We start from the raw sequence: 27,521 nt of genomic DNA, 5'->3' as shown, positions 1-27,521 counted from the left end.
CTGCCCTGCACTACATCATATTACTGTCTGCTTAATTGTGAGCATAATAACATTTGTTATTTTAAGAAACTGTAAATATTTCAACTGAAACTACAGAGTTCTTCATTTTGGTCTTTTTATATATTGTTGGGAAGAATGTTTGGAGTCACATTTACAGTATTAGACATCACGCTAAGGCCTGTGCTGAGACTTTTGATCAATGGTCTTTATTTTTGAGAATAAAAGAGGAAGACAAATATATTCTCCAATATGCAGTTCAGCTATAACAGGCATCTTTAATTAGAGGAATCCATTTTCTGAAAGGAAAATGTAATGTGTCATTCACCTGCTTCGGTTTCCATTTTTTTGCACGACTGAGGAACAAAACATCTGCCACATGTGTTTTCTGCTTCGTGAGTGACAGCAGGCAGTCTTAAAGTGATAATCCCAGAATCAGAGTGATGTTCTCAGGAAATTACCCAAATGCTTTCAATATGTGACTGGAGGGTTGTTCCTTTATACCCAAGAATCCTCTGTCAGTAAATACAGTACATAATGTGTAGACTATGAAGCCTTTTAATCTTAAAAGACAACAGTCTGGAGCACCAGAGCCAGAACAGACAAGGAAGCCAGTTTGTCTTTGTTTCCTCTTTAACCAGGATGGTCTCCTAAATGTGAATATTGTGAGATAAACTTAACCCATTTTATTTAACTCAGATATTGTTGGGGTCCATGCATGTGGAAACTCACAGCTTTGTTGTTGTTAATCAAGAAAACTAATGGAGATTGATAAGAGAGATTGCAGAGATGGGGAGTTGTTCATCTTGTTGACACTAATTGTTTGCCGGCTACCTTCCTCCCATATGCAAGCACCTTCCTCTCCGTCCTTCAGGCCAAAGGTCAGTCACTGTAGTATGCTTTCCACCATTTTGGTTCCACATGTAATCAGGATTAGGCTTGTTAACGCCACTATGGTTCAGTGTAACAAGGAGTGAAGTCCATGGAAACATTTTACACTTTCTGTCAACAGGCCCAGGATCAGATTATTGTTGAAGGGTTAAAAGCTTAAAAAAAAGAAAATACAAATCAAGCTATACAGGTCCTGTAGGTGTTTAAATAGATGCTAAAAAAGCTAAGCTGATAGAGTTAAAGCCTATTACAAAGCTCAGATCAGAAAAACAGTGATCATGCCCATACTGAACAAAGGTCACATCGCATTAACCTGAGCACGCTCTGATTGGCTTCGAGCAGCATGCCATGCTCACCGGACTAATTGAGTCCCGTGACATATAGGTGCTCCTGCTTGCGTGACTTCACACCTGTAATTCACAATTTTCCATTCAGCTCTAGCTTGATGCAACACTCCACATGGTTTGCGTAGTAGACACTTGCGCATAGAAAAATTACAGGTCTCATCATCCCCCAGAGCTTTTTTAAGGAGCATCCTGTGTGTGTCATAGCTGATGACGTATCTTCAAGAGAAATACCAAAGAGTTAACTGTCTGGAAATGTTACTAAAGGGCGAGGTGGGGCGTGTACGCAACAGGGGTTGAGTCCATACACATCGAGTGTTTGTTACTTATCTGCTTTAAAGTATTGTATTTGTTAAATAAAAATGATAAAAAATGGACAAATTTTGTACAAAGCAAATGGATCAAATTCATCGTCTTGATTTTTCTGTAACAGAAAAAGGTTTCTGCACCTGCAAGTACAAAGAGAGTACTTCACATTTGCAGAACTCTATGTTGCATCATGTTATGATTTTAAGGCATTGCGCTCTCATGGTATAGCTGGCAGCTTGCTGCACATAACGAAACCTCTGTAAGACTCATCTCAACCCTGCTTGAAACCTTTGATGTTTCTTCAAACCTTTTCTTTCTTTCAGCCAAAATATCTAAGACATATAGGGCAGTCCTCCCACACACACACAGACACACATTCTTGCATCCAGTCTAGACATTTTCATTCCACAATCATCATTCTAGATCTTTATGTTTATGTTTTGCAGCAACATTTAGAAATGTTTGGGGAGGTCTGGTGGCTTCAGAAAGCCATAGGCCTTTTTCATTTAGGATTTTAAAGATAAGATGTCATCTTTTACAGCCCAGCTTCTACGTGCTGTCACGTCTTTATGAGTCAAATCTAATACAGCCATCTCTATCTCAGCATTGTGATGAGCGTATGATGTAGATATTCTTAGGTCACACTTGTTTGTGGGCATACAAGAATAGAAAAAACAATGTCAATAGATGATGACATAGTCTCAGAAGTTACTTTATCTCAAATCTTTATAAGGTGCTCACTACAGAATTCCAAGCATCTTTCTTTGTCCACTCAGCTCTCAACATGCAGACGGCTGAGCTAGTGGCTACCACATTTTTCTTTCACCATATTTTTTGCTCTCACGGTTTGCATATAGCTGATTTGGCATCTATTGGGTGCTCTGTTAGCAATTTACTTGTCAGACCATCTAAAAGTATTTTTCTTCCCATTCCACCGATGCATTCTCCCATCTGTGTCCCCTCCCTGTTTTGCTTCTCTATATGTGTGGTGTGCCCACAGAGTTGACGTCTGTTCACACGTTGAACTATTCATCTATCCTATGCAGTTGCAGTTTCAGTCTTGTGGTCCGAAATCTTTTTTTTGTGGCCCTTGTGGAAGCACCTGGACTGTTTTTCTGCGTCTGGCACTGGTCACCTGGACACTCTCCAGGTTCCTGGGTTCCTCAGTTCCTCTGCCTTGCTGGCATGGGTGCTGCGGTGGAACGGCAGTTGATTGGTTCTCCCTCTCTTGTGCTCGATTCCACATGACAACACCATGTTGTTGTGGCATATGTCCTCCCTGGGACCAGGAACTCATGTGATGTTAAAGCGTAAGTGCACATAATGCTGCTGCCTTCATATATGTGGTTGAGAATCGTGGTGAATTCGTCAAAGAAAATCAGTGACAAACACACTGTTCCTGTCACATTTTCATGGCATGTTTTGTTTCTCTCAGTTTTTGAAATTTCAATGTCAGTGCTGATTAACTAGTGAGTCCCACCAGGCTGAAACACAGACCCCAACCCTAATAAAAATGCCATACAGCCACTGGAACTCAAGCAAAGGGGGGCAGGGATGTTTGTATGGGAGGTTGAATGGGCTCAAATAAAACAACCATATCCGTGGCCATGGCAACTGGCGAACTTAAGCTAATTCATACACTCAAACAGCGGGTCTCTTACAACAAACATCCTCCCTATAAATATGCAAACCAGGCCTATCTTCTCTTGTGGGTGGGCAGCGGGGAACGTGGTGACAGACCACCCACCAATGGATGTGATTCTCTTCTGATAATGGATGAATATGAGAAAATGAAAGCGGCCTCTAGATGAAACAAGAAGATGATCTGAAGGATCTGTACTGGTTTTTAGACTTGAGTCTGATATCCCACTGAGAATCCTTGTCAGGATGTCTGGATTTACAAATCCCCGGCGTGCCATTGACTCTGACCTTTGTGACTTGTTTACGGTGCATTTCCGTGCATTCAGTGGAAGTGAGACTCCACCCAAAATGTGTCTTTTTAGTTATCACCCCCTGTATGCTTGAAATGTGGCTTTTTCTTGTGTGTAGTTTTTCTTAAAAAGCAGTCACAGAGGACTTAAACTGAACAAAAACATAAGTAAAACATGAATAAATAGTTTGACATTTTGGGAATACTAATTCTCTTTCTTGCCAGGAGTTTGATGAGAAGATTTATACCAGTAAACATGAGAGTGGTATCGATCTTCTTATCTAGTTGTCAGCAAGAAAGCCAAAAGATTAGCTATTAAACCAAAGAAACCTTCTTGAACCACTTCTACCACGCAGCCTAATCACCTTCACAGATATAAAACTTCAAAAAGCAGTCATCACACCTGAAGAAACACTCATTAAAGAATTCATGTGTAGCCCATATTTTAAAGAAATATTGGTTGGATTATCACTCAGTTTTCATAAGCTTTGGAAAAACATACACGCACACGTGCCCCACCAATAATTAGTTGCATGTGTGAGGGAATACCTGCGTTGCTGAAATGTCAAGCTTAAGCTTTCATCAGCTAACTCACAAGTGGCCAAAGGGCGTGGCGGGGACAAATGTCAGAGACGACAGGCCGCTGTAATTACTACCATCTTAACAGGGTCATACAGTGCAACTTTTGTTTTTGTGATTGAATTGCATGTGAACCCTTGTTTATGCTCTTTATATGCTTGCAGGCACACTTGCATTGTGAATGTGCTGTCATTTTATATGTGTGTAAGTTTGGGAGTTATTTTGCCCATCTGGCATTTTTGGGCTCACAGCTGCAAGGTACAGGGTTTGGCTCATATCCGCTGCTGAGCTGGCAGTGGAGGGAGGGGTGTTAAAGGGTCCGAACTGCGAGGAGTCATCACTGCTCTCTTCCTGCTGTACTCTTCCACTGCTTCACTTTCCTCACACACAACTTCAGTGGTGTGTTTTCTTGCTTGTGTGGTTTTGGGGAGGGGTTACTTTTTGAGTATGTGTGTAATACTGATTGTGAAGATTTATATGCCAGGCACTCCTCTCTACAAAAATAAGCCATCTTTCTTTCCTCCATACTCGCGCTGAGGCCCCCCGACAGATGGCCTCCCCATGGGCCGTGACAGGTAATTACCCCCAGGTGCTGTGTGTGTATATATGTATATAAGAACCAGCACTGGCAATGAGGGCAGGGCTGCGAGGGCATGGAGGGCTAATCCAGACAGCTAGTATTAGTGTCACCCTCAGGACCACCGCAGCTTTGACTCTGCTCAGGCACTCGCTGGTTAATTCATCTTACACATCAGCTATTGTCAAGAGCAGCAGGAGGGAAACAAGTTCTGCAGTTAAGCAATGTATTCATCAGACAACAATAGGCATAACCACAGATATGCCCCGGCTGCTTTTAAAGGCTTTATGAAAAAGGATAGCAATGAACCTCCAGGGGTGTTTTTAAGGGGGAACCGAACAAGAGAGGAAACATGATAACACATTTTTACTTTTCTACGTGTACAGAGATCAGTAGGTCAACAGTGATGAGTAAGATTCACAACAAAGTTTGCGTTCAAGGTTCTTAAGAGCTGACCAAAACAAAGTGCCCTGACAATCCCCTTATTCATCATTTTTAGGGGAGGAAAGTGGAGCAAGGGAGGAATTTGAACATTGAAGTTATAAGTCAGTACGGCTTTGTGATGGCTGCTAGCCTCAGCAGACAGAGAGAATGGCCCACAAACGCACAGCTGTTTCTAATCGGTAACTCAGCACCAATGGCTGACCTACATTCTGGTGCTTGCACGTCTTTGAACCCGTGGCCCTGCCAGACTCAGCCATGGGGGAAGGTAGAGGGGATGAGGGAGAAAAACAAGAGGCAGGAGAGGCTGGAGTCAGAAGGGGTAAAAGAAACAACAGTGGGAAACAAAGATGAGAGAAGGAAAGAACGACTTTTTAGCTTTTTTTATGTTTTTTTATGTTAATGGATTGTGCAGGTATAGGTTTAACACAGGTTGCATGGTGTGCATTCATGTTTAATGACAGAGTATGTCAGAGGGCCAGAGCCCTGTGCGTGCCTGCAAATGTTTCCTCAGCCCCAAAGTACAGCTGTGCACACCTAAAAAAGAAAAAGAGGGGGAAAAAAGAACTCATAAAAACATCCTGACCGTCAATTTTCTGGTCCTCTGGATGGACTTGTTACGCATGGAAAATCCTGGCTTTTTTCAAAATTGCTTTTCTTTGTCAACTACCTGCTGTCTATCAAACTTTCATAAAGTTCTGCTGTCTGCGTCTGAATGAGTGCCCCCTTTCATTAAGGCTGGAGTGCATCTAGCTAGCATTCCTTGCATGCAGAGGAGGGGTACAGCCGAGTGCTAGGGGTCCCCTGGTAATGACTCATGGCAAAGATCCCTATTCACGCCCCCTTGCGAACAGGACGCTTCCCTCGGTCATGCAGAGAGAGAGAGAGAGCGAGTGAGTGTTGTTTGGGAGAAAGAGCAAAAGGGAGAGGGGGGGTGCTTGGAGGAAAAATGCTGCAAAAACTAAAACCGTTAGCTTTAACATATATATGCACACTCTGCTTCGGAGAGAGGAAGGAACTGGAAGTGGGTCACTGTGTCTCAGGACTCCATAAAGAAAAATAGAGAGCAACAGAGCGGAGGGAAAAGAAAAACTGAGAGAGAGTCAGTGGAGAGCGAGGAATTCACTGGATTGAAATGTGCAGCAACAAATGTGGGAGAAGAAGAAGGCCAAAGCTTAGACACCTGATTACTTGAGAATTGTTTTACTGTGAGTCAGAATGAGAAAAAATACAGTTTTAGTGGTGTTTGCATAAGCGTTGTCCCCACAGGCACGCTTTTATCTTGTGTCCCCAAAAGCAGGTGTGACACAGAAAAGTGCAAGCTTCAAAATCTGTTTGAAATTTAGCTCAAAGATGGCATGTTTCAATATCAGTCAGTTCCTTTTTGTAGATACCATATTTACGGTCTCTCCCCAGTCTTTTTTTCTCACCAGACGTCATGAAAAATACAAACAACATGCATGTTTTTCCCCTTTTGCAAGTTTAAGTGCTGCAGATCTAACTAAATATGGCTTAAAACCGTGTCATTGAACTCAAATAAGACATGCAGATGGGGGGAAACCGACACATGACACATTGCAGACATGCATTGGGAACCAGCTTTTCTGCTTGTGCTGGAGTTTCCTCTGCTGACTGGCTTGCAGCAGCCAGTGGTGCAACTCGGCCCGGTATACTTGTTGTCCTGCTTGTGCGTCTCTGTTCCTCTCTGGGCTCTGATGGTCCTCTGAGTTCCTCTTGTTTTTGTGAGGGGCTGAAACAAAGGCCTTATGTCAGCAGCAGCAGAGGCAAACACTGAAGAAGGACATCAAGGTCTTGTGAAGGGAGTTGAATCAACAATTAAGTCAAGGGAGGATCTGTACTGATATGGAGGCCCATTTTTTACTTACCAGCATTCATGATTTTTCCTTCTCTGTTATCATATGCACATCTTTCCATTCCCTTCCCCCATTCTTTACTCCTCTTCACATCCATGTTGTTCAATGCTTTAGTTATTCTAGCCCGAGTTTTGTCTCAGTTAACAATGGATAAATCATTAAGGGGTAGACGCTTTGAATGTGATCTCCATTGTGGGTTTCATCTCATTTCTCTTTGACATATTCTGTTTTTCCAGCACTCAGCAGTGTAAACCACTGTTGTTTGTGTCACTGCTGTGTGCATATTTAAGCAAGCGTATCAGAAATAGACTGAAGGGGTGACTTCCAAAAGCAGCATATATCCTATGCACTGATTTATTACAGTAAGGAGTCACAAACATTATTGCTCCCTTCTTATGCATGTTACTTCTAAACAAGCTTCTCTCTCATTACTTTTTACTGTTTGTAGTTATTCATTTCTTCTTACTACATTTTTGAATGTTTTAACACATCTGACGTCTGTCAGTGGTACATAAGAGATATAACACAAGCCTACTTTGGGATGCACACGGCTCTGAATTTAATCCTTTTAAACCTGCAAGTAAACAAAAATATCACAACCCAAGTCTGTGGATTCAAACCTACAACATTTTTTGTGTTCTTTGGTCATGACACTCTGATGTGAAGCTTTGGATTTCAGGCAGCAGCGTGAGGTAACCTGATGCAAGTCTTCTCATATGATGTTTTGGTTGTTTCACTCAACAGCATGATAAACATGTTCGATACCATGCGCTTGTGTGTGTGTGTGTGTGTGTGTGTGTGTGTGTGTGTGTGTGTGTGTGTGTGTGTGTGTGTGTGTGTGTGTGTGTGTGTGTGTGTGTGTGTGTGTGTGTGTGTGTGTGTGTGTGTGTGTGTGTGTGTGTGTGTGTGTGTGTGTGTGTGTGTGTGTGTGTGTGTGTGTGGTGGGTGTGTGACAAGGTCTCCGCTACCCTCATTAAGTTAACTACGGCGGACTTGTCAGGACATGAAACTCTGTTTGGCCTGTGGTTCCGGTGTGTGTGTGTGTGTGTGTGTGTGTGTGTGTGTGTGTGTGTGTGTGTGTGTGTGTGTGTGTGTGTGTGTGTGTGTGTGTGTGTGTGTGTGTGTGTGTGTGTGTGTGTGTTGAGGGGGTGTGTGTGTGTGTTGAGGGGGGCGAGGTCTGTCAGTTTAATCCGCTGTCAAAGAGAGGAACAGGAAAGCAGGGGTGCAAAAAAAAGCCTGTCAGTCATGTGTGCCTTCTGTGAAAACCATGTTTGTCTCAATATATTAAGTTTGCATCAGCCAATTTCACATGGAAACAGTATTTTAATGCGAAGAAAAAGAAAATGTCGGGGGGGAATGTTAGATCAGGAAGTTGTTTGTGTCTGTGAGGACACAGATCTTTACTGCCAGCTCATTATTTAGCAGCGTCAGGGTGTGCTGTCTTTCCAAAAGATAGTGACTCACATTAAAACAACTGCTGTGCCTCTGTGGAACCAAATACCGCACATAGATTGGGCACACCTCAGCAAAAACACGTCTCCCACTTAATATCACATGATGTCTACTCACATGAGACGAGATAAGGATGCTTTTTATAGTAGAATGCTGTGTAAGCAATAAGGCCTGCTGTGTATTGACATATAGGCCTATATATGTGTTCTGTTTTTTTGTGTGTGTTTGTTTGCGTGTGGTTGGTGTAGGGCTTGTATTGACAAATGTTTGCAGCCGGATTAGTCCTGTGATCCCTCAACAAACATCAGAGAAATAGTTTCGTGTATCTGTCTCCTCGTCATTCTGTTTGACAGCTGTAGTATATTAGCACAGGGGACAGCTGATTTACAATGCTGATGATAACACACTGCAGTCATACTTCAAACAAAGAGGCCAATCTGACTTAACCAGTGACAGCTGGTGGAGGATCTTCTAGGGGGCATTTGAAGGTCTTCGTGCTGGATGTCAGGTATCACTCGCAGACAGGTACTTGATCGATGGGACAAGTGATGACGAGGTGTCTAAGTACTGCTCGCATGGACAGCTGACACGTTTTAAAGAGTATTTCCTTATCAGATTAGATATTTAAAGCAGTGACCAAAGATATAGTTTTACATATATAAGAGTTAAGCACTCAAAAGATCTGCTCATCTACCACATCATGGCCGTGTGGGTGTGGTTATTTGATGACAGGGGCATCTCCCTGGCAACATAGGCAACAAACCTAAACAAAATTGTCAGATTATGATTGCTACATCATGTCTGAAATGTCAATGTCAAAAAAGTCACAAAATGGAATAAAAAAGTAGTGTCCATTGCTGGTACATTACATTTAACTAATTATGCCACAGTGTCACAATGTATAGATGTGAAGAAAATGACAGTCACGCAACAGTATCTTTCAGTGAAGACATAAAATGATGAGGATTTAATGTGTTGGAGATCTCAATCTGCTCACAACATAAAACTAGTAAGTTTTATATTGAGCAGGACTCCCCATCCATTTTGTCTTGTGACTCCTGTAAAGGAAACAAAGTCTACTTAAGACCTTTCATCAGAGTTTATGGACATGGAGTGGTCAACATGAGTAAAGTGAACTGTCTTGGGTAGTTTTATTTGAATGGTTTTAGCCTGAAAGAGGTATAAGTATACAGTATTTCACAAGATAGCCTTATTCCTATATTGTTAAATTCCAATTGGTGCTTAGATATGTGTGACGTCATCTCTGTTTATTACACTTCAATTCAAAGAGGATTACAAACAAATACAAATATAGAGAAATCTCATGTGAAGAACAGTATTGTTTTAAGTTAGGCAGAAGATATTGTTTGAATTCATGTAGGACCCTGTTTCTAATAATAATACCTTTGTTAAGAAAACACTTTTTTGGGCATATTGCATAGAAAAACAAGAACAGGAGATGTTGAATTGTATTTGTTTTTACAATAAAATTGTCTTGGTGTGTTGAACTTTAGCACTGACTCTTTTATCTGTAGCTCTCTGGTTAGCCGTCTCAGTAAATAAACCCATGAACATGAACCTGTGGCTTTGCATGTTTTCGAGTATCAAGTCAAATGCAGTGCAAATTAGGGCCTTCAAAAGGGCAGAGGGAAAGGCAACATAAAGGGAATAGGAGGTTAGTTGGTGGCAGAAATAATACGTTTTCTGATATGAATATGTTATCACAGGCACACAGAGAAAAAGGTGAACACAAGTAACTGTAATTTAACATGCAGGTAAGCAAAAAGCTCGGTGCTCCTCGAGTATATGGAATATTTCCTCTCCCCTTCAGGGACCCATCATCATGCACTGTGCTGTCATTTACAGTGGCATTTTTAAATGTCACATGTCCACGAGGCACAGGATGTGACTTGACAATGTGGTAAGTGCTAGCAGATGCATGTTGTTTTTGCAGCACACGACCACTTTGCATTTCCAAGCATTAGCAAATAATTCATCTTTGGTAGTTGATTTGTGGACTTTCTGTTGGGCATTTAGAGAGAAAAAGGAAGTTTAAAGTTGCATGATTTGTGCTTTTCCCTATCAGCTGTCCAGAGTGGTATCATTGTGAAAACGTATGAGTTGCTATTTGATGGGCAGGTTTCAAAATAACAAAGCAACCATGTTGCCACAAGAAAATATTCCTACCCTTCCTATAAGGGCTTTGTTTTTGACAATTGTGTCAAAGTCTCTAGTATGATCTCCTGATTTTGGGTCCGGGCTGCATCTCTCACAAAACAACCTGTGTTGTGTCATCCCACGCTGTCATAAAACATCCATTGTGTGTGCTGTTAGAGACGTGACTTTCAGCTGTAAATAGGACAGTGGAAATTTCTGTAGAAGCACCTACAATGTTGATTTTGCGATTAAGGTTTCATCAGAAGTACAAACGAATAGGGAACAAACTAATATTTGTTGTATTGTATACCTAAATATGTCTACAAATTAATTTCACCTTCTGACTGTTTACTGAGAAGCAGAAAATAAATCACCCTGTGCATAGGAATGATGATCATAAAGTAATAAGCAGGTGTAAATCACATGTGTAACCTCACCATAAAGAGGGAAAACAAATCATAAAATGAGTTTCATTTTGACTTTCCTCTAAATCATTTTAATTTGTCTGCTCTTCTCGTGTACTCCAAAGACTTCCTGTTTCTAACAGATGTTTAGCGAGTCTAGTTTTCCCACATGTGAGCTGTTGACAAGCCTTGTGTGACAGACATTTCTGATATACCTCTAGCTGGTCTGAATAAAATAGTTCTTAGTTTAGAAGATATAATGCACACTGTAATTAAATGTATATACTACAGCAAGGTGCTTTTATATATTTATTTTTACTAAAATTACAACATAACTTCCCTCACCCTTTAACATTTATTACGGCTTTGTTGTTTGTTTGTGTGTGTATGCGTGTGCCTGTGTGTGGAAGTACACATGCATGTGCTAAGATGAGTGAAGGGAAGTGTGTTTTGTCACATTGTGTCATTATGTGGTGACCAAACATTTTCTCTTGAATGCAGAGGAAATTACAGTAAATCCGGGTACAGTATTAACTCATGTGGGGAGAGTTTTTTAGAAGTTTAGGTATCCAAGATTTTCAGCAACTATCTCTTTATTTTCTCACAAGAAATAAAACATTGATCTATTTTATTACATTAGTACACAAATCTAAATGTAAGAGTATTTAAAAGCTATAAAAGGTTGATTTACTTGATCTGCTTTTAGTTTACAAACTTGTCTCACCAGTCTTACTCCCATTTGAGTCCTTTACTATTCAATCTAGAAAGACAATCAGTTGAAAATAATGAATCTTTATAAATTCCCGTCTGCATTTTTCTTATTGACATGGTATGGAACCTGTTGTCGTTACCAGCTAATCAACAAGCTTAACACAATACTTTTAAGGGGTTAACACCCTGTTCATTAGTGAAACTTTAATCCAGATGGTTCAATGTGTTTACACTTTAACGCACAACCAATACTGGTGAGCAAGAGCTCAAACTGGTATTTCATGGTGAGGATTTTCAACCACAGGTATGAAATATGGGGAAGACAATAGGTGGGGCGGTGGAAATAGGCGGTGGAAATACTTTAGGAGGCTTGTTCCCCTTTTGTGCTATAGAGAGAGAGGAGGACACGTAACCATTGCTTAAACTGTAACAACTGTAACTATTTGTCATACTGAGCTGCAGTGTTATTTTTCTACTCCAGGTCATTAAACCGAACTCAGAGCCCAAGTGCAGGAAATTATGAAAAAAGCAAAAGCCTGTGGTTTGCTGCCCTCTAGTGGCTGACAGACACAAACTGTCATTGACGTACCTGCAGGTTTTGACCATGATGTGGATGAAGACACATGACAGTCAATATTATATATAACTGATCATCTTCTCAAACCATTTCCACAACATACCGCCAAAAGAAAAAAACAAGTATTACATCTGTATATCTCAATATACTTTATAGATTTATTGATTTTATATATGTCTTATTTTGCCAGGAATGTCTTCTTTAAATGAACCAGTTTACAGTGATCCTGGTCAAATACATTTAATACGAAAGTTCAGCAACAGGCAGCAGTGGAATGTAACTATGTATATTTAGGCTTCTTAAGTAAAGTTTTACAGTTTTTGTTCTTTACTCCTTTTAATTTTCTGCTACATTATACTTGTACTATACTTAATTTCATAGGAAAAATTATACTGTTGACTCTATAGGCTGCATTCATTTGACAGCTAAAGACATACTGTACTTTACAGATTAAAATTTTACATTCAAAACAATAATGATCTAGAACAGCAACATCACCATGTTCGATGATATATATTAATATAAAACTCTGAAAGGGGCCATTATGCATAACAAGTACTTTTACTTTGGATAGTTCAATTAGCCTACATTAAGAACTCTGAACTTTAGTCATATTGAAAGGTGGACTTTTACTTACTGGTATTTTACAATGAGATAGCCTACTCCTAATTTTACTTCAAAAGATCTGAAGCCCGGATTTTTTTCTACATTGTAGATTAATATTGAAGACATCCAAACTATGAAGGAACACATATGGCATTATGTGGTAAACAAACAAATGCTCAACAAACCAGAATATGTTTTATATTTTAGATTCTTCAAAGTAGTTGAATGAGAAGGTGTGTCCAAACTTTTGACTGGTACTGTATACTTCAAGTATAAAATAAATAAGTTTGAGGATTATTCAAGATGTAAATATTAAACAACTAACGTTAACATTAGTAAATAGAGTAATTGATGCAGTTCACAAGTCCAGACCTAAAGTTATTGTCACCTCTTAACCATTGGCAATGATAGTGTTTGCAAATCATGAAACTAACTGTATAAATAAAGCCTGTAAAAACACCATTCTTAATAATATACTACTTTCTTCACATTTGACACTTCTCTTCTAGTTCAATAATTATTTATGCAGGTTTTACTTGCAGTGGAGAAATTAAGTATTTTATTGTGTTAATAAATACTAAGAAAATACTAAGAAATCTAACGTTAACCTAAAGTAACTATAGATCTTTCCAACCCTGGATTAACATTAAGAAGTAGTTTTTAAGCTGTAAATACATTGAAGGTTTGCACAACATTTCTATAGTAGGCTCTGTCATAGTTCAGTGAGCCAAACACATCTGTATAAATGAACCTTTGTGTGCAACTATATATTTTAAATATCATGCCTCTGTTTCGCTACAGTTGCAAAGACGCTCAGGTGTTTCCGGCTGTTATGCTCGGCAGTAGTTAATCAGTGAGTGACTGAAGCCCCGGTGAGGCGGCCTCTGTGCGGCTGTTGCTGGGATGCTCCGGCCAATCAAAGCCGCAGCGCTGCCATACAAGTCGTTCAGGGGCTGGAGAAGCATGACATCATGCTCAGCCCCGACCCTCACTGCGAGCACACAGAGTAAAACATCTGGATTTCACTACTGCAGACTGCAGTCGACGCCACGATCGTCCGCACGGCGCTACCCCCCCACCCCCCCCACCCCGGCGGTCTCCCATCCGTAAAATACACCGGGAATCCGGCCCCGGGGCTCCGGAGTGTGCAGCGGAGTCTGGGAGGGGCATCCGTCCGTCCGTCCGTCTGTCCGTCCCGGGCAATGGCGGATGGAGAGGCCGACGTGTCTGTGGAGTGGGACAGCAGTGATGGGGGCTTAGCAGAATAACATCTCCACCTCTGCGTTTACATTTTCTCTGTTTAGCTTGGTACTGATCTCTCGCCATGGATCCAGAGAAAACGTTGACATTCTGCCTCGGGCTGAAGGCTGAGGAGGTAATGCACTGCACGGCTTCTCGTTTTGACGCGAACGCTGCTGCCAACAGCTGAAGCTTCACTTCTTCTGCAGAGCAACATGCGTCCCTCGGTGTGCGTTGTTGTTGTTGACAAACAGTGGCCTCCACTAGTTGTGTGTACCCGTCTGTCTTTGCATTCCTTCATCTTGAGTTGTTGTTCGTTTTCCTTTTGACATATTTCTGGAGGACAAAAAAAAAGGTGCATTTGTTGCATCATTACAGCAATTTTTTTTTTTTTTTTTTTTTTTTTTTTTTTTTTTTTTTGTTGCGTCCAGTAAAGTCAGTCAGGTATGGTTTTTCTATTGTGGTTGTTTGTGGTCAGTGGGGTTTCTGTCTGTGATGCTGTAGTTCATGCACAATAGTTGATAATAAGTTTGAGAAGCACGGGGCCTCTAATGCACAACAAAATGTAAATGAGTAGTATGGAGATGTTTCTGACAAATATTGAAAAATGTACTGTAAGGTCACCTTCAGTAAAAAAAATACTAAAGGATTGTTATTAGTCATATAGTATTGATATCAGTAGTAGTTTGCAACTTGTTGACTTGTTTTGCGGAAACTGCAGTTAGATTTTAAGTTGATTCCTGGTTTCAAGCAAAGTGACTAAGGTGATGTGTCGTAATGCACCAAAGATTTAACAAGATTTCAAAGAGCTTTAACTGCCAGACCCTTACAGCCTAATAAATCTAATGTACATCTGCTTATCCAGCAGAGGAACACCATACTGCTGATTCAGGACACTGCCTGCTCAAAACTGAGGATGATGTTTCTTTCAATTATGTTGTTGATGCCAGAATATGTTTAGTTTCATAAACCTGTATTTATAATAGCACAATTTAAACTACATTGGCTAAAATCTATGTGAAAGAGACATCTATGTTCAGCTGGTCTTTGTGACATGTAAAATAAAATTGACCACAAACCTTCTGGCACTTAAAAGGGAAAGTCTTGTGAGGAGAGAAAATTATATTTTCAAATCAAATTGTGAAGTTCATATTTGCTTTATTGGCATATAGTTATAATTAAGTCTAGTGTTGCCAAATTATAATATTTCATCAAGAAATTAAAAAAGGACAGTAGGAGAGTGACTTTTTTCCCCTGTGTAAATGTTTTGAGGCCTAAGAGTGTATCAAGTTCTTGGCATTTGATTTTTATTCAGGTAAAGAAATTTGGTTCTTACAGTATAACAGTGTGTCTCCATATAAAGACGCAGTGTCCGTCTTAACACGCCTCGACCTCTTCTTCTGTGTAGCAATGAAATTTTCAATCTGAAAATTAAATTGTATCTCTTAAACCCACATGCTGACAGCAGTTTGCGTCACATTCAAAGTCAAACAAGTTATAACTTCACTGTAATCACATCTTATTTTCATCCCAGTTTCAACATTTTATATCCTTGGGCATAACTTTAACTACATTACATAATGTCATGTGAAATATCTGTGATTTAATGGTCTTCGTTTTACATCCTTCCACATTCTGCCTCCATTCGATTTTCCCCTCACTCATAATTTTCATGTTCATGTGGCAGTGAAGAGCTCACAGTCTCACACGCACAAACTGGCATGTTCTTCACAGGTTTCAAGTCGTCTAGGATTGAATAAGTGAAGGTGTGTGTTTGTTGTTATGCTATTGAGAACCTAGGGACACCAGGGGTGGAAATCATTTGTGGTTAGTCCGCGGTCTCTGGGGAAGTCTGAACGATCACTTCACACCCATGTGTGTGTACTCTGTGCCGTGTGGTGGGCTTACCACAGGAACTCGGCTCCCTCTTGAAAACCCTCTCGACTCTGACTTTCATAACCGTATGAAAGCTAGCTTATGAACCGCCTGAGGTTAGATTTGACAGTTGGATATGCAGCATGACTTTTCTGTTGGGTTTTGTTGTGGCACAATATTTAGGGGGCTTCACATATCAGAAACAAACACAGTTTTTAAGGATAGCTTATTTAGCTATAGCAAAGTAGATTAAAAAATATTATAACATTAAATCATTTTGAATCTTGAAGCAAACAGTTGATTTTCAGTAGGAATGTCACTGATAAACCAGGACTCCTGCAGATGCCTGCTCAGATGTGTGCTCTACTAATTCTTTGATCAGATAGTTTCTGATTTAAATCATAATTTTGCTGTTTTCAGAATATTTCATGAACCCAGTGTTCTTGTCCGGCTTGTACAATGAGATTTGAGCACTTTGACTTCTTTTGGTAAATTAGCCAAATAAAATGTTTTGTATTTTTTTAAAAACCTCAATGTAAGATATAAAAAAAATATAAGTATACAATATAAGTATTATATCTGCTATTATTGAAAAATGTACCAAGCAATAAAAGTGCTGCATGTGATGATCATGTGTTCATGGCCACAAAGCGTAACCATCCACTGGATCACTTTTTGGCAGAAAACTCTTTAATTTGTTTGTCCAATGCTCTAACAGTATGTCCTTGGTAAGACATGGCTCTTCTAACAAAGTGTCACGTGATGTTGTCTCATGCAATATTTATAAACCTGTAGCTGCAGCAGGTGTTGAAGAAGCTTATGCTATGCACAGTTGTATACTACAGTAAATAAGAATGTTTCTAGGCTGACTGACAACTATATTTGTCATTTGTACAGCCTCGAGGCAGTGTGTGGAGCTCGTTACATTTTTATGCTCGTTGCCATTTGTTACTTTTTGAAAATAGAGTTGTAATTACCTGAACCTGATAATAGCTGTGTGTGCACTGGCATGTATGCATGTACACACACACACACACACACACACTGACTGCAGCCAACATTGTTCCCTATGCTGACTACATAACCAGCAGCCAGCTGTTAACAAAAGCGGTCTCATTTACATGGCTTCAGCCCCCAGTGTCTCCACATTGTTTTTTGACAGTGGCCCCACATCCAGCAGCACACACAAAGGCATATTTCACTTTTTTCCTCTCAGTGGGTCTGAATGACATTGACAGAACGACACACAGAATTTTTAAATCTGGACCGTAACAGAATTGCATTGGGAAGCATAACCTCTCATTGTTTTTTCTACTGCACAATATGTGTGGACCTAAATCATTATATGATCATTTACTAATGGTTCCTATTTGCCAGCAACCATCCTTATTGGTAGGTCAGCCTGTGTGGTTGTTGTGGGTGTCATTGCCTGTTGAGATGCTACACTTCCCACAAGCACAAATTATATTATTTTAATGTTTTATATATATATATGTATGTGAGTGCTCTAGTGTTTGAATTTCTATCAAGGAAAATGTATTAATTGTTAGAATGTTTTCCTTTTCTCACTTTAAAAATAATTTAAAAAATGAGTATTTGGGTATTTAGACTGTTGGTGAGACAAAACAAGCAATCGAAATGTGTGACTTTGGGCTTTGTGAATTCATGTTGGTTGTTTTTCTCAGTTAATTGTTAATTTTTGTCATTACAGTTTTAGAGGTGTACTTTTTACATGCATGTGTTGGTTTGGAAGAAACAAGCAAAGAAAAAGGGAGAGTGTCTGGTAATTGGGGCCTTCTGTCTACTATCTCGAGCCACAGAGGAGAAATAGGTATTCTTAAAAAGCCATTGACCAGAGCCAGGAGTGAAGGTTAACCAGCGTCGTCAGACTGGATATATAATTTCTCTCTCTACTGCGCCTTCTTAACCATTGTACATCTCTGTCTTTTACTAGATGACCATGTCCCTGCAGGGGCTGGACGGGACTGAAGCTGCTACGGTAGGGAGCTCGACCTTCAACCACCACTAAACATCTCATACCACTGCATAGTATAAAACATTATCCACACGAGTAAAAAGAAAACTCCAAGCGTAACCACAGTGGTTGCCATGGCAATGCATAATTATTTGTTAACACTTCTCTGTCTCATGTGTGGTTACTATGTACATAATAGAAACCTCTTTTTGCTGCATTATTATTGTGGTCTATGGTTTTGCTGGAGTGTCATTGAAATAATGCCAGCTTTTTATGATGTGTTAATATCTGTGTTTATTTCTTTACTTGCCTCTCTCCCTCACACTGACTTGCTAATTATTAAGATGCAACTGTAAAATTCACAGAGGTCCTTCCATGTCTTATTTTAGGTGGCTGTTTCCCAGAAGGAGGCTGACATGCGCACAGTTAACCAGGTGTGAGCTTTTTTTAAATTTAACATTGACCTGTAGCTGACAACAAACATACTATCATCTTAAAGAGAGCTGTATGTGTTTACAAACAGACATAAATATTTTTTAAATATCTAAAAGAAAGAAAAGAATACAATTTCTAAACAACAAATCCTAGAGATAAAAAGACCAGGAAGATAATATAAAAATATAAAAACACAGATTACAATATCATTTTTTGTACTGCTTTACATTGTATCATACCTCATTTACATAGTGATTGATTCCATCAAGAGAAGTTGTTTAAAAATCTGAAATGAGGAATGACTGTGAAGTGATTTTTCAAACCGCTCTCATGGTCTTCATCAGCAGAGGCGTCTGCTCAGTTGTCATGGAGGTGGCTCATATGCAAAAAAGTGGACCTTGGGTGATAATTATTTAGTCAAAGCACTTTTGCGAGGGGTGGAAATGAATTCTCACGCTCATGCTGTCGCTTGTCAAAGGGAACACCATAGACAACCATTACAACTTTATATTTGCAGTTCCATTATTTTTAACTGTGGTGATATGTGATGCTGTGTTTTGTCCACTAGGTGGTGAAGCATCATGGGGGTTCTGGTAGCCAGCCTGTTGTCAGTCCCAAGTACTGTCCTGGGGTAAACAGCAATCCAGGCTACCTGTGTGAAACGGGGCACTGCTGCGGGGAGACGGGCTGCTGTACCTACTACTATGAACTCTGGTGTGAGTCAACCGACGGACTTCTTCTCCATTGTGTTACAGTAGACAAGTTTCCGAGGCTGCGGCTGCATTGTCTCATTTGTTACGCATTAAGTGAAACATCTGGACACAAAAATCTGATTTCTCTTACATTCCTATTACATATTAGGAACAGGTTATTAAAGCATATCCAGACAAGCTACTGTATGGGAAATAATCTGACCAGGAAATTCGGAGAGCAATGTCGTCCAGATCATTTCATTTCTTATTTAGGGATTCACTCATTGTCATAAGATCTCAAACATCTCCCTTAAGGAGATCACTTTTTAATGATATTGTGGTCTTTCAGAATATCATTTTAAAAAAGTGTTTTCATTATAACATTTGGGCATAGGTAATGTACCTTTTTAGGGCTTTTTGGACTTTTCCTTTCTCCCTACACATTACCTTTTATTGTTGTTTTTATGCCAGTTGTTTAATTTGAACTCAAACTAAAATACCAACAGTTTTACGCTGCATGTTGCAATGCTATCTGGTTAATTCTGATTGTTATATTTTAATAGTCACCTTGGAATGACATCTGAAACTGTATGTTTGTCTTGGTTGGATAACAGCCTCTTATAACATTGAACATTTACTGACAAAGTTAAGGGTTAAGTAATTGTTTACATTGACATTAAAGGATGTATCTCTACCCTCGCAGTTTGGGCCTCTAAAAACCACTGCATTCATTATTTATCCTTGAATGTGCCAACCATCATTTTCTATAATTTTACTGTAATATTTTTGACTTTTCAAAATATTAATACATAAAAGCAGCAAATTCTTTACTGAAATGTATTAGTTTTCTAAAATATGTTCCCTGAAAGTTGAAATCATTGTCAAATAATGCAAACAAAGCTAGGAAATACATCCATAATCTTAAGGTATGCTTTGGAAGATAGACAGTATAATTGGAAATATAAAGGATTTGTCTATTATGGGATAAAATATCATTATTTTAGTTTTAAAACAGTCTTTGCCTCCATGTAACCTGAGTAGATCTGAGATGTAATATTAATACAACAGAACAAAACTTTTGATTTCATAAATCTTAATGTTGGTTTTATTTCCTGTCCTCTGCAGGGTTCTGGCTGCTGTGGACAATGCTGATCCTCTTCAGCTGTTTCTGTGCTTACCGCCACCGCCGGGCCAAGCTGAGGATCCAACAGCAGCAGAGACAGAGGGAGATCAACCTGATCGCCTACAACGGAGCCTGCAACTACCCTTCCTCCATGCTGGACCTCAGTACGTTTATTTATGTTATTTCATCTCACATATCTATTCTAGTTTTGATTGTGAAGGTCTTCTATCCGGGGAACTACAGAGTCTGGGAATGTTAAGTCATGCTTCTGTATTGAATACAGTTAAAACAGTGTTTAATATATTGAAATCAATATTGCAGAACTAATATGTTTTCTGGTTTCCTTGGTGTGCTGCTTTCCAGTGGAAACATAATTTAAACACATCTACATTCAGATACTTCTGCAGTTTCGTTGTTTTATTTGGATCCAAAATAAAGAAAATCAACAGTAACCATTAAATAAAAGAAAAATGTCTTGATTCATTTCATCATCTATGCTACAAAGAAAACTTAAAAAAAGGCTAAGTAATTCTGTAGTACAGCTGGGCACTGTAGTTTTAAGCAAACGTCACTTAAACTAAAAGTATAAAGTGCATTCGTAGGACTATTTTATGTCGGGGATTATTAATATTAAGGAATTATGGAATACTGTATCTCCAGTCTTTCCTTTTATCAGTCAAGTAACTGACTGCACTTGCATCTGATTTGTAATATTTCTTTCATCACAGGTTTTCTGGCTTCCTTCAAGTTGCCCTCCTACGAGGAGGTGGCGGCGCAGCCCTGCACCCCTCCTCCGCCTTACAGCTCTGTCTTCGCCCTGCAGGGAGGTGCCATGGGTGGTCCCAGCTCCTCTTACCCCCATCACCACCACCACCGTCACCCCTGCCCTCCATATCTGGGCCCTGGTCCCAGCGGCCTGACTTCCTCCCAGAGCTCTGACAACTACACCAGCTGCTCCTGTGAGTCCTGCTCCCTCACCTCCCCCTGCAGCACCTCCTTCTCAGTCCAGGTGACGGACGAGACGTATGACAGCAGCCACTTCTCCACACCCAGTGAAGCGGGGGGCGACTGTGCTGTCCTGTCAAGGTTTGGGGCCAACTTCACACCAACTTCTTCCCCGACACCTCCATCACAAGTTCCACCTGATGTTATCCCTGCGGCCACTCCAGATGTCATACCGGTACAAAGGCGGCCCTCTAACGGCAGTGAGGGAGTCTCGTCCTTAGCTCCGCCTCTCTCTCTTCCTTTACACTCTCGTCCTTCACACCCTTCTCGCCTCCCGCTCTCCCCCCTCATTCTGTTATCTTCCATCCCTCCCGGTCAAGTCCATCCTCTCGTCCTCTCAGACCCACTTGGAGCTGTAGCCATTCAGAGAGAGAAAGAAGAAAAGGTCCCGCCTTGCGGTCCGACCACACGGTCCACTCTGTCTGCCCCTAAACAGGCCCTTTTCTCCTCAAACGTGGCTGTTTTCACACATTGCAACAACAAAGAAGAGCAAAAACAAGAAAAAGAAGAGGAGGAAGAGGAGGAGGAAGAAGATGACGAGGAGGATCATTTCCGGCATCGACGGCTGACGGGTGACTCGGGCATCGAGGTATGTCGTTGCCGGGTGAAGAGGGAGGAACAAGAGGAAGAGGGACTCCAGAAGGGGCATTTTGGGAAAGTAGGAGAAGAGGCTGTGAAGGAAGAGGAGAGGGCAGACGTGCTGCATGACAGCGTGGACTGTTCCCTCAGAGCGAAGGCCTCAGCTCAGTCACCTCTCCTGGACGACTGCGTTGAACAGCGTGGCCACGTCTCCTTATCCTCCAGCATCAACCAGAAGACGGGAGAGGCCATCATCACCGTGGAGTCCTCGTAAGCTTACAGCCTGTGAGATGTAGTCACACAAGTGGAAAAAGTGAGACGTTTATGCTTGATGGCACTGTCATGGATCAAGACTAGTGGGTGAAAAGTCTTGCAGGTCTTACTTTAAATGTTTGGGGACAGGATGTGTAATGGATTCCCGTTTTCTCTGTATTCAAACGAGAAACTCCAAGAGAAGCCGACACCTGAACGTTCTACTTTATAGTTAATTTATTTATGGTTCAGGCGGAGGCATATCTTTTTCTCTTAAGTGATGAAAATGCTAATTCATTGCTTCTTTCTCTGTCTCCATTTTCCCCATATGGTAACCAAATCCAATTTTCCCAGTGGCTCTGTGTCGACATCCAGCTGTCCCTCTACCGTTTACTTTCCATCTCTCTCTTCTCTGCATGATGCACCATGGCTTAAAAATAAACATTTTAGCTCCTTGAAGTGGTCAGTGGTTCCCAACCTATGGGGCACAAGATGAATCAGAGGGGTCGTGATGAGTTCTGCTCAAGAAAATGATGTGATAATGCTTCTCTATTTTTTGCTCTTTTCTGTCAAATTATGTATGGTTTTACCTCTGTGGGCATATAAAAATTCTTCAAATGAAACAATCCGAGAAGCAAAAATCAATCTTTAGCTGCCCCGCTCACAATGTTTTGACATATGCAATGTGTGATGGGGTCACAACATTTTTTTATTTTTTATTTGAAAGGGTCACGAAACAAAAAGGTTGGGAACCGCTGCCTGATAATCCATGTGACTCAAATCAGCAGCATTGAACAATACTGTTTACTAGACTGTGCTAACATCTTTTTTAATTGAAACAAATGTAAGAATATTAACTGAACAATTTATTTTCAAAAGAGCAGCTCTAACTAAATGTGTCTGGATCATGTTGTATTACCTTAATTTACTGCATTCTGTCTTTTGAAGAGGTTCACAACCGTTGAACAAGACTTGACTCACCTGTGACCTCTTTGTTTTAGGGTGAAGTTTTGCTTTCACCAGCCTACTTCCCTCTGTTCTAATGGAAATAAGAAGGGAACGATTATAACTGATTCAAGAACTGTCTGTTTTATACATTGTGTCTTATTTTGCTCCCTAAAGGAAAAGGGTTGCAAACATTAATTTTAATGTGTGGGTGGCAAAGCTTTACAATGGTATTAAGATTATACATTGTTGTTTCAGACTGTTACATGAGTATACAGTACAATGAACTGAGTGTTGACTGTGTGTGACTTTGGATTTAATGTGTTTGAACATGTTCCTGGTTGGTCGTTGCCATTTTTGCAAGGCAATGAAAATCTGATTCCGCCATGGACAGACTGTTGAGTTTTTACAAGGCAGAAACATTAAGCCTAATCTCATCACTGATTATGAATGTAAAAGGTTATGCATCGCAACAAAACGATACTCTTAAATTGTTTACGGATAATTTTTATAGACTGAGAACCTCTAGAAAAGTGCTTGCAAATGCAGCAAGGCAATGCCAGGTGTGGATTTGGAGTGACACTTTTAAATGAAGTTTCCATGTTATGTCTTTATGAGTCAAGTATTGCTTGCGGGATATCAAATGTGTAAATGTAAATGTACGAGCTGAAGGTTTGAAGTCAAAGTAATGCCTCTATGGCTGTGGCTAAAAATGTGGTCACTTCTGAGAGTTGATAGCTTTTCTCTAAATGTATCCCGGTTGATCCTGTTTTTGTATGAAAAACATTTGTCAATTGATTACCAGTTGTACATTGTCTTTAAGTAGAGAGTACTGTCTGCCTCAGTGTGAGGTTGAAATACCTTGAGTGATGCTCTGTACTTCCGAGGATTATATCAAGTCGATCCTGGTGTTAGCAGTGGGAATAGCACACATGTACTTTCTTGTAATTTATTCACAGTACAGAATGTACTGAAGCATAGAAGAAGATTTAGAAAGTGAGAATGTCTCCAATCACATTTTTGTACATGTTTGTCCTGCTGTAGCTTTTTTGAGACAAACGTCTCCGTAGTTAATTAAGGCCACTTCGTTGTGTCCTTGGCTCAGTGCAAAGCCAATTTAATTGTCTAAACGCCGGAAGGCAAAGCTTTCAACTCATTTATAGTGGACAGAACACGTTGCCTTTTCAGCTTGATAATACCTTTATTTGTCATAGACAAATCTTATGTGTGTGTATAGGGAGTGTAAGCAGGTTTTGGTTTGCTATGAAGATGATTCTGACATCCTCTGATCATCTCCATTCTAAGCTCTTCTGCAGTGACTCAGAGGTGTGTCCCAGAGGTGGCTGATGCTCTGATGGAGACAGTTCAGCCCTCTGAACATATCAACACACAAGCCTTTTGGCTACTGTACATTTCTTGGCTAAAGACTGAACAGTTGTTATTTTCTCACTAGTTTTAGCTAATGTATGTTGATCAAAGTATACGGTGCCTAGATGAAAATAGACTTTCTGTGAGGCATTCTATAGTTTACTGCTGCTATGCGAGTGTGTGTTTTCTGTAAATTGTGTATAGTCGTACATCAAATGGGCAAACGTTTTCTAACAGTGCTTAGCAGTCTCTTTATAAAATATACACAGTACGCAGTACATGTGAGACTTGCAAAAATAGTATTTAGCAATAGTATTCACACTTTTTTCCTTACAGTAGTTCATGCTGGTTGATAGGAAATTAACTGTTGTGAAAAAGACATTTACCTCTTTAGAACTGATCCGTGAGCTGTGCTGGGCAAAGGCCCTTGATTGTACATAACGCTTCATTTTAGATGCCTTTGGTTTAAAGTTTCTCCCAAGTGCAAACTGAGATTATCTAGTTTTACCTTAGGCCCAGTTTGTGCCTCTCTTGTATTGTCATTACAATTGGGTCACAGAGATCAATATCTATTCTAAAGGTATTTCCAGATTCATCTGGACTCCTCTGTCCATTTGGATTTAAAATATAATATAAAAGATTTTGAAGCCCTTTCTGAATTGCAACTCTGTCTCCTATTGTTCAATTCTATTCTGTTTCCTCAAACGAGTGACCTTCCTCCAATTGTTTGGCGTAAACCATTAACTTTTTTATCTGTTCATTCTTCTACATTGATGTTCCTTTCTATTTGCTTATTACTTTGGTCTTGAACCATATCTTACATCTTGTTTGTATTGAGGCCAAATATGTGGCACATTCAACAATATTCAGGAGGGAAACAATAGGTTGGCTGTGGGATTCGGGGGAAATGGAAAGTGAATTCCATTTTCTTAGATATTATACCTACCATGATGATTTGTGAGTAACAATTCCTCATAAAGTGGCTCAACAAAACCATTTAATACTGTCGTATGCAAATGATAAAAATTAGAATGGAAGAGTTCTCCACTTTTATACATTACATGTTTCGTCAATTTAAATGTAGACATGAAGGTCTTATTGTAAAGATTGCTTTTTTTTTTTTTTTTTTTTTTTTTTTACTATTTGTTTGAAAATGCATTGGCAGCAACTGGATCTGGTCCTCGTGAATTTGTAGTATACATTTAGTTGGACATTAAAAAAATAAAAATAATAATAACAAACAATAGTCAATCTAATGCTTAGGAAATAAAGTCGTGACTTAGGAAGAGATTTTTTTTTTTGTGCAACAACATTACAATGGCTAGGGTTTTATCCAGATGGATAGAGTTGTCATTTTGATTCTGAAGTTGTTGTTAAATGACCTTTTAGATTTTTTAAGTATTTATTTTTTAAGCAGATTGTTAGCTCTGTGACTTGATTGTAATCATAACACACGAGGCACAAACAGTCTAGTTTTACCACATCTCCAATTTACATTGAAGCCAAACTGATCTGAGTTCAGTGCATATAGAACTTTGCGTTGTCAGCAGCTAGTAGAGACAAAATGCCCTCCTCGACCCTCATTGCCACAGAAGGCCACGGCCTGTTATAAGACTGTTACCTCGCTGAGTTTTCACTGCAAAGGACTGTTCTTGTTCCTTATCAAGATAGTATTTACTCTATATTTCTACTGACTTTTATTTTGTAATGCCAAGAATTGAAGAATTGGAAAAAAAACTATGGCCCACGTTGGTACGGCTGAAATGGTTTGCCAGGAAAAAAACTTAACATCAAACCCTGTTTCCCGGGAAACAATGTGTTGCTCCTTTTACTCCTGCAGCTATGAGACAGCGGGATTTATAGAAGTATCTTTATGTGATTGTATGTGGAGTAGTTCAGATTATTATTGCTACAAATTGTGGTGTTCTTTGAGGGTATCCTTGTGCAATTCTACCTGCAGCTCTTCAGTGTGTTGTACGCATGTGTGAGAGAGTTATCGTCGGCCGTGTTGTCGTGGTGTTAAATCATTGTCGCTTATTATGAGGCCAAAGTTGATTGTTGTTGGTATTTGTTAACATGATATTTGTCAATATAAATATCCAAACATTTTTATGTCATCATGAATATCAAGTTAATTTGGTATCTTGGTGTATAGCATAGAGATGTATGATGCATACTCTGATGTAAAATCCAAACATTAAGATTTTTTAATTATATTTGTTTGGTTGCACATATCTTGGTGCTTTTTCCCCCCCAGAAGGTGGAGTTGTATTTAGTTTTTTTTCCATTTGAGGTATTCATTGATTATCATTGGGAATTCTATTGTTGGACACTGACATCTGCTCTACTTTATTCAACAAAAACTGTGGATTTTGTGTCAAAATAAATGCTAACAAGTGCTACAAAATACATGTCTGTACTTTTATGAACATTATGCACACCTCTCATCGTAGATGCCTGGGGTACAAACAATATTCTGCTTTGAAATAAAGCAACTGCACTGACTTCTCTAAGCAGGGAATGACCTTAAAAACACCCACTCATGAGTAGCTGTCACTGTGACTCAGTATGAATCATCAGGCTGCAATCACACTGAAAGCTTCACCTTTTCATGAGTAAAACACAACAAAAACGAAGTTTGAAGTGTGTGATTGTGTGTAGCTGCATCCGTGATGAAAAATACAACATGCAGTAGGAGAATATCAGCAGTCTTTTGTTGTCATACATGCTTGTAATATATCAACCACTGCCATATACTTTGACGAGACCTGTCTGTTCGCATTCTTCCTTTCACTCCATTAAGATGAGTAGAGCAGAAAAACTCTCAGAATTTACTGTCTCGCTAGAAATATTAGCCTACTTGTTATTATCAAGGCTGGATTGCCAAACAGGCAAAGTAGGGGACTGCCCTGGGCCTACTATCCATAATGGGTCCACAAAGGCTCCAGAATTAAATGTATCCTATTACATAATCTTGAAACCTGCCTTGCAGGGGGATCCCTCTGTCAAATAGACATTAATTATTTCAGTCCTGATGCATATTCCTATGTGCATATGTGTTTTTATCACATTACCACACAGGAAGCTGAGGAAAATCTGCACGGATGCTCAGAGAATTGAAGAATCAGGGTTTAATATCGGCCTATGTGACCATTTTTACGCCATGATTATTAAAAGCCTGGTA

The 27,521-nt window shown here is 39.8% G+C and overlaps 1 protein-coding gene across 1 annotated transcript; it reads left to right on the top strand.

Annotated features, from left to right (window-relative positions):
- The first annotated feature begins 14,059 nt into the window (after window positions 1-14,059).
- si:ch73-290k24.6 (proline-, glutamic acid- and leucine-rich protein 1) lies at window positions 14,060-22,046 on the top strand. The gene is made up of 6 exons (XM_054603811.1): window positions 14,060-14,224; window positions 17,918-17,962; window positions 18,328-18,372; window positions 18,942-19,089; window positions 20,191-20,352; window positions 20,917-22,046. Exons 1-6 carry the CDS (start codon window positions 14,174-14,176, stop codon window positions 22,044-22,046), a joined length of 1,581 nt encoding a protein of 526 aa, XP_054459786.1. The 5' UTR covers window positions 14,060-14,173.
- The last annotated feature ends 5,475 nt before the right edge of the window (window positions 22,047-27,521 follow it).

This window comes from Anoplopoma fimbria, chromosome 9, assembly GCF_027596085.1.
Source record: "Anoplopoma fimbria isolate UVic2021 breed Golden Eagle Sablefish chromosome 9, Afim_UVic_2022, whole genome shotgun sequence".
Lineage (NCBI taxonomy): Eukaryota > Metazoa > Chordata > Actinopteri > Perciformes > Anoplopomatidae > Anoplopoma > Anoplopoma fimbria.
Note: the sequence above shows the minus strand (reverse complement) of the source record. Positions and strands in the feature narration are given on the sequence as shown.